The 13,242-nt window shown below is 36.5% G+C and overlaps 1 protein-coding gene across 1 annotated transcript; it reads right to left on the bottom strand.

Moving 5' to 3' along the window:
* Positions 1-1,131: 1,131 nt before the first annotated feature.
* Positions 1,132-2,094, bottom strand: LOC118929272 (olfactory receptor 2T4-like). The gene has a single exon (XM_036919212.2). The coding sequence runs from the start codon at positions 2,092-2,094 to the stop codon at positions 1,132-1,134; it is 963 nt and encodes a 320-aa protein (XP_036775107.2).
* Positions 2,095-13,242: the final 11,148 nt, after the last annotated feature.

Below are 13,242 nucleotides of genomic sequence, written 5' to 3'. Positions count from 1 at the left end.
TTTTCCAGGCACTGCTATCATTCCCCTTGTTTGACAATACTCTTAGGTCACAGATAGAACCGAGGTACCGTTGTGACCTGTATGATTTCCATATGAGCATCTAGTGATAGCATATATTTTATGATATTTATTTGCATATAAAACTGCAACTACAGGTTAAAATTCCTTGGGTACGGCAAACAAGTAAATTCAGATTTTAACTTCATTTAGCTATTATTTTGAATGTAATATAGTATAAAAAATATTTATTGAATAAATGACTTAGATCATTGATATTCTTATGTGTTTTTTTCCTAATAAATATATACTTAGGAATCCAGCTCAGGTGTTACTTCATGGAAGGAAACCACCCTAAATCTTTCTTCCACTCTTGTCTTAGTTTTCCCACAGTTCCTTATGGAATTCAAGATCCTAAACCTACCTCTTGCTATCAAAAATTAATTGCTACTAAGTGCATTGAGGTTTGGACTGTATAAAGAAAAGTAGCCCAAATAAAGTTGGGAAGATGACAGAACTGTCTCAGTAATCATTAGACACATTGAAATGAACACGTTTCCTAAGAATTATGTGACACTGCACAAACATAACACAAATTAAAAAAAGAAGTGAACATATTCAGAAAAGGAGGAAGAACTGATATTTTAAATATTTATGTGGAATAATTTTATATATACAGAAAAGTAGCATGGGTATGCATGGTATGAAGCCCATACACTTTTGACCCAGAATTACCAATTTTTTAACACTGCATCTCTTTCACTTCATCTCTTTTCCTCTTTCTAATTTAAATATATTTCAAAGCTTTGCATGACTTTCTCTTCTAAATAATTTTATTATGTGTTTCCTGAAATTATGGATATTTTTTCTGTAGATTCACAGTGCAGTTACCAGCTTCAGTAAAAATAACACAAACACAATATGCTTGTACAAAATATCTTAAAGAGTTACAAAGGAGAAAGACAGACAACGAGAAATTTTTCAAAATAGAGATTTTCTAGTACAGGGATACAAATTTTAAAAGACATATGAAAAATAAATGAGACATCATGCTATGAATATATAAATAATATTGTTGGCATAAGATTCTAAATGTATGATATTTAGACAAAGGAAAAGCAGTATTAAATTTTCCTATTTTATGGCTTCTTGAAAGACAGGTTCCACATTCAGCATTTTCTTCAGAGCCCCCATAACATCCTTATTTCTTAGACTGTAGATCAAAGGGTTTAGCACAGGAGTGAGTATGGTGTAAAAGACAGACACCACCATGTCCTTCTCAGGGGTGTGGTAGGAGCTGGGGAGCATGTAGGTGTAGACGGCAGCCCCATAGAAGAGGGTGACCACAGTCGTGTGGGAGGAGCAGGTGGCAAATGCCTTCCTCCGGCCCTCTGCAGAGTTCATCCCGTGGTTGGTGAGGAGGATGAAACCATAGGAGCCTGAAATGATGGTCACAGGGATGAGCAACATGAGGATGCAGCAGAGGTACATGAGTGTCTCATACAGAGAAGTGTCTGAGCAGGAGAGCTTCAATACAGCAGGGACCTCACAGAAGAAATGATGGATCTCCCAGGACCCACAGAAGGGGAAAGTCATGGTGATGGGAGTGAACAAGAAGCCATCCACTGATCCCAGGAGCCAACAGCCAGATGCCAGGAGGTCACACACCCTGTGGTTCATGAGGACAGAGTAACGGAGAGGATGGCAGATGGCTGCATAGCGGTCATAGGCCATGGTGGCTAGGAGGAAACATTCTGATCCACCTAGTGTCACATAGAGGAACATCTGCATCCCACATCCGGGGGCTGAGATAGTCTTCACACCCGTGACCCGGTCCACGAGCACCCTGGGCACAGTGACAGAAATGTATGTCACGTCCATGAGAGACAACTGGCTGATGAAAAAGTACATGGGGGTGTGGAGGCGGGCCTCAGAGCGTATCAGAAGGATCAGGATGGTGTTTCCAGACAAGGCCATCAGGAAAACCAAGAAAATGACCACGCCAAGAAGGGCTGAGTGTTTGGATTGACTGAAGATTCCCAGCAGGATGAACTCTGACCTTCCTGAGTTGTTGGCCATCCAGGTGGTGTCCTCCATGACTACACCTGGCCCATGAAGGAAGGCATTAGGGTTAGTAGATCACTCATGAGCAACTAACCTCTGAAATAAACATTTAGTGAGTGTGTGTATGTGTGTACCAACCCAAATATGCTAACTGAAGGAAATCCCATGGCCTCCAGATTTGGAACTTACAAAGTACCTGGAATTCTACTAATTGACCAGAAAAGTAGCAATTCACAACTGTGGGTCAAAAGAATTGGTAATTTATGGTGAGGCTGCCACAAGTTGAGGTCATGAGATTATCTGAAAATACAGTGTCCTTTATAAACAAGTATGAAATTTGCACAACTTATACATGTTAGCTATATCATGGTGGCTGTAATGTAAAATATTACACTGTATACTTGAAAATTGCAATGAGGATATAACTATTTTCTCACCATAGCAACAACAAATTGATAATAATATGAGTTGAAGGCTATGTTAACTAATCTTTTGCAGTTAATACTTTGCAATATATACCATATCAATTCACCTTATTACACATCTTAAACTTATAGAATATATGCCAATTACATTTCAATAAAATGAAAAAATTTAAAAATAAAAATTGGAGAAAAATGAAAAAGGTAGCATTAAATTAACATAGATTTCATGTAAATAACAGGGGAAAGTATAGAAATCTGTAATCTAAAGAACAGAGATCAAGAGAAAGATGTAAAGGAAATGAACTTAGTTTACTTTCAGAGTACTGACTAGTGGTACTGTCTTTGAAAAATCTGTTGAACTATTAGTTTCATATACTTCATCAGCAAAAAAGAAAAACAACAGTTATTCACAATTTTCCTTGAACTTTAAATGATAAAGTACATGTATACATATACATATGAAATTCCATTTCATAGCTAAGAATTTATGTGATGTTGGCATTTGTGATTATTATTAATATTGATTAAGTTTTTGATGCGTCTTGTGATTAACAGTAAGGAATTTTCTTTAAAGACATGAGAGAGAAACAAAACAATCACAGCAGGGCTACCCACTAGCTTCTTTAGCTCCTTTAATTGCATTCCTATTTATAGTCTCAGAGGAGATTTGTCATAAAAAGAAGCCACTCAATCAGTGGGCATAGTAACACCAGGGATGATGTCACTCTCTTGCTTCTCTTTGTACACTTAACCGGGACATGCGCCATTAGCCCATCCGGGTGAGATGAATAACGTCATCCAATGCTGGTTTCAGCCACAGAAGTACACAGTACTGCAAGAGCAAAGGGTAATGATTATTTTGAATTGTTCTGCTTCTGACACATTCTATTAGTTGTTGAAAATATTACCTCAAATGTTTACTTGTCATCTGTATTTAAGTAGAAAAGCAAATACACTTTCCCTTAAGAATCTCTTTATATGTCATGTATTTACTGCAATATATTAGGAAATGCAGTATATATAGCAATATATTAGGAATTTTTGTTTTCCAACTATTTGTGGACACAGGAATATATATATATATATCCGCATTTACTGGATGATGCATTTTCTTTCCCTGAGACTGAAATATTACAGAGGAAGAGCTACTATTTTACTTGGAGTGGGAATGATAACTTGGAGTTGATTTCTGAGGTTTGTAAAATACTACAAACAAACGTCTGCATCATATTTATAATTCCCCAGGAAAGCTGACATGGGTGCCCGACACCAGGTCATCCCCCATGGAGGGAAGGCCCTGCTGTCAAGAGACCTGAGGCAGAGGCACAGCCTGTGGGGCCAAAACATGGGCTGAAATGAGTTCTCACTCTGCTTGGTTTGTGGCATTAGGCAGATACTCTGAGAACCTGAAGCTTTTATCATGTAAAAGGACAAAGTAAGTGAGTAGGTACCTCATAGGCTCCTGGGAAGGATGGAATGTGGTGAGCATTAGAACAATTCCTGGAATGCCAGTCAGCTTCAAATAAAGGTTTGGCATATGCCACAGACATTATCCATGACCTCAAGTTAAAGCACTAAACTGCTTCCATGAAATTCAGGGAATTACGTTAGAGTAAGTCTGCATGGGGTGGGCGCTGCTGTTGAGCGTGGTGCAGACATGGCTCCCTGTCTGCCTGTGTCCCAGGTGGGCTGCTTGCTGTGGCCTAGTGATGCTGATCCCCATTTACTGAGGTGCAGCAGAGATTTCCCCAGTGACCCCAAATTCCCTTCCAGTCTCCCAGCACTCACTCAGCAAACAGCTGAAGGTCTCACATGACTGGTCCCTGTGCTAGCCCTTATTTACTTTTCCACAAGTAGGCTGGGAAATAAGTGTGCTTTGCAATTCATTGGATTATTTTTAAAACTTTCAGGAGCTCAGAATCCACATGCCAAAGTGTATGGTATTTGAAAGAAAGCTTACATTTTCTAAAGCAATGTGTCCAGATTTCTTGGATATTTATATTAAGAAATTGAAATCATTGTCAGTGTTTTCTGCTGCTCTAACACCCTGAATAAATTTTATTTATTAATAGATTGAATATAGTAATTAACCTTTGGAATTAACACAATAAAATATATTTGGTATGCAAAATATCATTGTGAAATATCCCTGCAATATAACCACCTGTAGACTCTTTCCAGAAAGAGAAGCTCATATTTCCTTCTTGTTAATAAAGATTTTAACTTGTCTGAAATTGAAAATCTTCAGAGATGTAATCTTTATGAGAAAATACAGATAAAGCTCTTACTGATTCCCTTAGAAAGACCAGACATCTTTTGTATCTATCATTCATTTCATTTATATTGTAGTTCTTTGAAAATTATACATTAAATCATATTTATATAATATTTGTCCCTGAATAGACTGATTGTGACCTCCCTGAGTTTAATGAATTTTAATTTGTCTTTGATTTATCTTCAGATGAATCAGAAGCTGCCAGTGACCAGCAACATAGAAAAGCCAACAGTGAACTGGAGAGGGGGAAACATCTCAGTGCTTTTCAGCATTCCACTCTGTCTGTTTCCATGAAAAATTATTTCTGAGTACATTAAAGCAGTTAACATTTGGGGAAGCAAAAACCTTGCCTGACAAATGGCAATGACACTCGCAGTCCTTTTCTTGTCCCCTGATATTTACAGCAAGTGGTAGAAGCTTTAAGAAGGTCAGTTTCAACTTGGAAAAGCATGTCCTAGATAGAAAAAAATGGATTTCTACAAGAAATTTTTCCTAACCAGGGTTAAAATAAGAATTATGTGAATATATTTATATGTTTATATTTAAAGTGTTTATATTCATAAAGTAATTATATGTATCTATATATAGATAATATACATAATTCTTATGAATATATAAACAAATTCATGCATAAGTATGCTGTGAATACAGAAATTATCAATTCGAAATTATCAAAAGCATAAGTAGTTACAAAGACTGGTGAACTGAGCTAATATATTTTATATCATCAGACAATAACAGTAAGAGCAGTATCTTACCCAGATTCTGCACAATTATTTCTCTATATATTAATTATTTAAAATAGCAGTATGTATGTATATTCATCAGTAACTGTCAGGTTCCAACTACTTCCACTATTTTAGCTCATTTGTTCCTAACCATGCCTGAGATCATTGTGCCTCTGTGCGTTTTATGTAGAGTGGAGAGGGGGGCAGGGGTGCAGGATAAGCTGGACCCACAGCTGCAGTACGACTTCAGAGTCTGGGCTCCTAACATTGCCCCTAGGTTGTCCAAAGGGTTCCTTGGTGAGGCCCACAGGCTACTTCTGAATATACGGCTCAACCCACCCAACTTCACTGCTTCAACGTATGACCCAGTCTCACAGTCACAATGGGTTCAAACATTCATATGGATTTTCTCAAACTGTGATTCAGTTATTTTTTAAGTCTTTTTATATATTGAGGTATAATTGACATATAACAGTTTATTAGTTTCAGGAGTATAATGTAATGACTCAGTATTTGGGTACATGGTGAAACATAGAATATTTCTTATATGGAATACAGCTTCAAGAGTGTTTAAGACCCTACCTGGATCCTGAAACCAGAGATATTAATGAAATCCTGATTCCTATAACAAACATTTTAGAAAATTGATATCCTTTTTTAATAATTCACTTTTTGTGTTCACATACACCAGTGTCTGCAAATTTACATTCTTGATAAAGGACATATATCATTAGGTCATCTCATGACTTTGGACTTTGAAAACCTCACAAGTTACTAATTGTTCTGTTCCAGAGTTGTGAATTATTATTTTCTGGTATAATCATAGAATTACAGGTAATATGTAACCTCTAAGTCTCCAGCACATGGAGTTCCTCAACTTGGAATAATTGGGTTAATGCATACACACACACTCACACACACACATACATACACAGCCATATGCACACATACACTAAATAATCATTCAGCAGGTGGCATCTCATGAGTGATCTATTACTTCACTCCTTCGTGGGCCAGGTGAAATCATGGAGGACACCACCTGGATGGCCAACCACTCAGGAAGGTCAGAGTTCATCCTGCTGGGAATCTTCAGTCAATCCAAACACCCAGCTCTCCTCTCCGTGGTCATTTTCATGGTTTTCCTTGATGGCCTTGTCTGGAAACACCATCCTGATCCTTCTGATACGCTCTAATGCCTGTCTATTATTATCATCACGGACCTGAGAAGGTCCCTACAGATGCCTTTGCATTGTGGAATTTAATCAAGGAAGTTTTAGAACTTAAACAGCACGTAGAGGCCCCCCCCCAGATTTGACCAGAAGACTCCTACTGGAGTAAGGGCTGCCTTAAAGCAAGCAGAACTAGAAGGAGACACAGAATTTATGTGTTATGCAACTATTTTTGAAAGATAATTTGATGATGAAAGTGTATCCTGGGAGCCCATCCCATATAAATTATTAAAAGAATTAAAGATTGCGTGCAAAGACTATGGTCCTTTGACAACTTACACTTTGACATTGTTAGAGGCCTTATCTAATAGATGGATAACACCGCTACTCTCTGTAACAAAATCTCGAGTGATGCTGGCCTCTGCCTCCCCTTATGATGAAAGATTAACTCCAGAAAAAGAAGAGAATTTTGGAGAAACTGCAGCCCAATATAATCGTTTTAGAATAGGTGCTGCTCAACTAGTTAAAAAGCCTCCAGATTTTAAAGTATCTGTAATCAAGTAAACTAAAAGGAAAGAAAGCAATTTAATATTAATAACTCAAATCTTTGTGTCAGTTTGTCTGTGTATACGTTCTTTTGTGAAAAGTGTTGCTAACTGTAGTCATTGCATCTCAATCTGTATGTTTGTGTGTCTAAGTGTGTGAATGAAAAATATATTTTTGCCTCCGGATGGTATTAATAAAAATTGATTTAAAGACAAGAGCTTATAAAAATTGGGCATTCTAAAACTTCTAGAAAATTCTAATAAAAGATATTAAGCATTAATGCTAACTTAAATTAAACTGAAACGGACATGTCCTTATGGTTATCAGCTGCCTAAGTTTACCTAAAGTCATTGAAGTTGATATTATCTATTAAATCTTTCAAGAGAAAATGCTTAAAGAGAGGCTTGACTTTGTCTACTGTTTGGTAAAAGTTTTGTGAGCATGGTTGTTAGGGATGAGTAAACTAAATAAGTGTAGCAAGTAAATATCTTAATAATAGTGTGTTAATGTATTACAGTGTGTTACTGTGTGTAAACCTATAAACAGCTTGAAAATCTTTACAGTAATCTAAAACCTTAGTTTTGTGAAATTAAGCAGACATACTTTATGCTTAGAGATTGTGCTATAAAGCACATAGTTCTAGAAATTATAAAATGTGTTCATAAATTTGCTAATCTAAAGAATGCTAGTGTAACAGTTTACAATAGCCCACTTCTCAGTGTTCACTGAAAATTAAAGTTCCTAATAGTTTTAAATTCTAACTAAAACTACTTAAAATAAAAAAAAGATTATCTCTGCTTGCTAGAAAAGATGTGTGTTAAATAAGAGAAGGTATAAAGAATAGAAATTCATTTTGTTGAGGGTAAAAGAAGGTAACTTCTAAAGTACAGCTGTTTATTTAAAGAGGGAGAACTCTGAATGTAAAAGAAAGTTGTAGAAAATTTATGGAAGAATTGTTACCATCATGCTATGTGAAATTAAAGTAAATGAGTCTCGATATTAAGTACTCAGCAAATTAGAATTTTGTTTTCAGATAAATGGACAAAGTTTTCTTAAACTGTTAGCCTGCTCTTAATGTTGAAAGATTGCAAAGTGCTTTCTAATTGTTTTTATCAATGCAGTTTCTCATGCTTAAAGTCTCAATGAGTTGTCAAAGTATTTTAAAAAAATAACATCTTAATATTAAAAAGACCTAAAGCTAAATTTTGCTAACAACTATGAAACCTTTTGTATTTGCCTTTAAAATATTTTATTGTCATTCTAATTAAATAAATATTATTTTATAGTGATTTATGATTCTATTTAGATTATTTAGGCAAGTGCCTTAAAAACTTTTTGACAGCTTCCCGAAATCAAATTCAAAAAGTTGCTTTTACCTCTAGTTAACTCTGATATTTTCCAGAGGGCCCCTGGAACATGTCAGAGGAATTTTTTCTCCTCATTGGAGAAAATATTTGGCTAATTTGGCTTATTTACCTAATATATATATATTTACCTAGAAAGCACTGTCAAAGAGGATGATGCTAAACTTTGTTACTGAATGTTTTGTGTTACAGAAATATCCAAATTTCCTTATATCAATTGTCTTACAGTAAACTCTCATCATATCTTTAAACATTGTCATTCATAAGCCTGTTATCATTTGTAGTCACTGATTACTCCTAAATTAGTAAAGAACTAGATTTCAGCAGAACAGGTATTAGTTATATAAGATTAAGTAAACTAAAGAAAATGATTTTGTGACTTTTTGTTTTCAACTAATTCCAAACCTTTAATAAGATAGAAACACCTGCTTACAGGGCAACAGAAAGGGCCTGATGTTTTAATAACCTGTGGGAGAGGATATGCTTGTATTTTTAAACAGGACTCAGATACACCTGTGTGAGTACCAGACCGACTCATCAGACAAGTCTCCACCACCACCTCCTCCCCCACACAACTTCCCAAGACGAAGTGAAAGTCCCTGCCCAACAAAGAACCATGAAGAAATTCTAGTACAGCGTTTACAGAGCCTCGCTCTGTAAGATTCCTGAGAAGCTCACCAGTCATGACCAAGTCTTCCCCCACGGCGGTGATTAGCAAGATCAACTTGAGAAAGTGACCCTCCGACCTGAGACCAGATAGAGAAGTTGATGGAAGAAGCCGAAGCTGTAGATCGCCTTCAGGATTTGCCTGTTACTAGTAAAACTTTGTTTATTGCCATGCTTAAGTCCCACCCATATTAACTACATCTCTAAATGAAAAATCTTTCCTACATTCTGAATTATGGCGAGTTGTAGCTTCTGTCAGACTAGTAACACTGCATAACCCACAGGAAAAGCTGTTTATCAACTTCAAGCCTGTTTGCAAACTTCATATGTCTTTTTGCTATTTCAGAATTATATATTTATGAATATCAACAAAACTATAGATAAATTTATTATAAATTGTAATAATTGTACTCTTTCTACCTGGATTTTTGTAAAAAATAATGCAAAAGTTATTTCTATTCTGTACCATCTCCCATATTTGATAATTCCTGTTACTTTAAATTTTACATAGTTTAATGATTATGAGCTACAAGACTTTCGTGATACCAGCACTCTCTTATTTCAGGAAAAGTGTTTTGTAGTCCCTAGAACAAGAAATCCATATTGCCGCTTACTGATCATTGTCTAAGAATGTATCATTAGCTTTAGCCACTTGAGAGATTATTGATCAAAAATTAAAATCTAAAGTTAGTGCCCTAGAAGAGACCCTGCTTTATGCGAAGACCCAAGTGCAAAATTTAAAGACACGTTTAACCACCAGATGCCACAGTAGCTATAAATAGATTTGTGTTACACCTCATTTATATAATGATACAGAAATTTCCTGGGATAAAACAAAAAATCATTTATTAGGAGTGTAGGATGATACCAATTTATCCCTGGATATGGACCAGTTGCAGCAAACTATTAGCAATATTAGTACTGCTCACGTATCCTCTTCCTCTGCCTCTGAAGTAACAGGATATTTTCTTGCCACTCTGCAACATTACACCACCTCCAAATCCTGGTTTCCATCTTTTATTAATCTAGGAATTATAACCTTAATAATTCTTTTTCTTGTTTTATTTCTTCCAGTCTTCCTCCGACTGTTGAGCAAAGGAATAAAAGATACTGCCCTAGAATTGAAGACCTTAAAACTTGCCTTAAAAAATAAAAAAGGGGGAGATGCCGGGAGCCATGCTACTCAAGCTGTGTAGCAAAGCTCAGGCTGAAGGAAGACCCCCACAAATCAGGGGCCTTCGCAGCTGGCTCCCTCTATTACCCACCTTGATTGTTATTTTCCATTATACTATTGGCTTTGTTTTTGCTTGCATTGTTGCCAAAGACTAAGCTAACCTTTGCTAAGCAGCACGGAAAAGATGAGAACTTAAACTTCCCAGAAGCTTTTCAGGACAGTGCTCCCAAAGAATAGAACACGCAGGGGCCAAATGGTGATCTTGGCATAAAATACCGAAACCTGCTGTTAGTTAGTCAAACATTGACCAACCCATTTCCACTGAGAATGCCTCCCTTGTTTACAATGCTAGTAAAACTAGTGATGGAAGGTTTTCTAGAAATCAAGTTATGAGAGAATGTTGAATGGAATAACCCTGTTGACACTTAATTAATCATTTCATGTTTTCTTCCCTCTACTACTTTTATAGTTTGTTTTTCTTCTTTCCTAATTACAGCCCTTTACTAGAATTTGTGCCTCATACGTAAAATTATCAAGTACCATAATTTTCCAGGAAGTAAAGTTACCTCAAAACAAGTGCTGGGCATAGAAGCCACAGAGCATAAATCTGCAAAGAAATAAAAAATTAACATTTTCAAAGAACATTACTTCTCTCTCACTTGCCAGCTTTACATGTCCCTGTATGGCCCCGGAAGATGGCTGGTTAGCCAGAGATGGGTAAGATTCCTCAAGGGAGGAACAACCTAAGACAGGCACAGTCACAGGGGAGCCATCAGATGAGAAAAAGGGTGCCAACAGAGGTGAGGCTTAGAACCTCAACCCCCCCCCCAGTTTTGAGAGAAATCTTCTACACCTGTGGATGTTTTGTTGCCCTTGTTCAGCTTGGATTAAGACTTGGTTTGTAGGCACAAACCTGATCATCTACACCTGCCTTCTTACAGTTCTAAATCATGCTTTCTATCTATATCTTGCATTTACCTACTACATTAACATTTTATTAGATTCACATATAAAGTATAAAAATCAAATGAATAATCATACATTATATTTGATGTGATTGTTTATACTTTAAGGTTTGTAGTTAAAACAGAAACAGTTTCTATGATATGAATGCCCTTGCATTGTTCACCATGTAAGAACTTGTTTAGTCCCTGCAGTAGTGGAGTCATAGAGACCTGTGTAGCATATGTCAGGGAGATTTTGGTATCCACACAGAAGAAAGAGAAATGTAGATAAGAAGGGGAAATTTAGTTTGCTGCCTACTGTGCCCTATAAAGGGGTATAAGGTGAAGATATGAGTTTATGATTTTAGATTGATTATAAATTTATTAAAGTCTCTAAGAATATTTTCATGAGAAAGAATCCTAGCTAACTGTGGCACTAGGTGACCTGTATTTCACCCTGAGCTGATAGACTCCATAGTCGCTGCTACATACTGCACGCTCCTACGGTCACATGCACTTCTTAGAAACTGCGTTGCATAGAAACGTAAAACACAATAGAGTACATGTTGATAGGAAAAGTTTTGGTCAAGGAACAGGAAAACCATCACCTGTCTAATGCTTGACCAACCATGAATAGATTAGAAAGTAAAAGAAAGAAAAAAGCTTGCCTATACTTATTAACCAACTGCCTATACTAATTAATCATCAGAATAAAAAATAATCATATCCTTGTGCAAAATGGTATAAATAAAGCTGTTATCGGCACTTTGTCGAGAGACCACCTCCATCTGACTCCATGTCCTGTCTCTCCATACGCCGCCTCCATCCTGCACCTTCGGGCATCCCACCCCTAGGCTGGAGCTGGACTCCTGCATTCAGGGAAGCAGGTGAGCATGGATGGGTAGATGAACGGTGTTGGTCTATGTGCACCTGGACACGCAGAGCACCAGGAAGGCCTTTGGGGAAAGATATTTGGAGTGACTAGGGCCTTGGATCCATTTCATAAAGCCACAGACGTGGTTGCATATTAACCATGAATAGTTTTTGACTGTAAACTATGGATCTGTAGTGTTTGGGGAAACAATGTGGAAAACCAATTTCCAATATTGTTGTCACAGTAAAACTTAACAAATAAAAGATCTACACATGAAATTTAAAGTAATTGAGAAGCATATGAATTACAACTCAATTTGGTGGACATATTTGATGGTTCCACTTGCAATACCCAAAATATTGGGAAGATACTGAGCAAAATTAAACAAAATATTGTGTGCAACCATATTCTTCCAAGAGGAGGATTATGGATGGACATAAGGTGAAGGGCATAAATAAGTCCAAACTTCAAATTATAAGAATAAGTCACAGGTATGGATACATAATACAGGGAACATAGCAAGTAATACTGTAATGTCTTCCTATAGTGACAAGTGTGAACTACACTTACTGTGGTGAGTGTTTAGTATATAATTGTCAAATCAGTGTGTTTTACATTCAAATTCAGTACAATATTTTATATCTACTACATTTCCATAAAATAAATTTAAAATATGACATAAGCATTAACTTTCGGGAAGCAGCCTTAGCACTTTGTTTTCCTGAATATGTCTCCCCAGTAGAGCAGGGGAAAAAAGCAAAAATAAACAATTAGGACTATGTCAAACTAAAAATCTTTGACACAGTGAAGGATACTATCAACAATATGAAAAGGCAACCTACAGAAACAGGGAGTATATTTTTAAGTTATATGTGTGATATGGGGTGAATATCCAAAACGTGTAAAGAACTTATGCAACTCAACACCAAAAAAAGAAATAGTCAGGTTAAGTATGGATACAGTGTCCGCATAGAAATTCTTCCAAGACATAGAGGTGACCAGTGCACATGAAGGAA

This window comes from Manis pentadactyla, chromosome 13 (assembly GCF_030020395.1).
Source record: "Manis pentadactyla isolate mManPen7 chromosome 13, mManPen7.hap1, whole genome shotgun sequence".
In the NCBI taxonomy this organism is placed as follows: domain Eukaryota; kingdom Metazoa; phylum Chordata; class Mammalia; order Pholidota; family Manidae; genus Manis; species Manis pentadactyla.
This window is presented reverse-complemented; position numbering and strand designations above follow the sequence as displayed.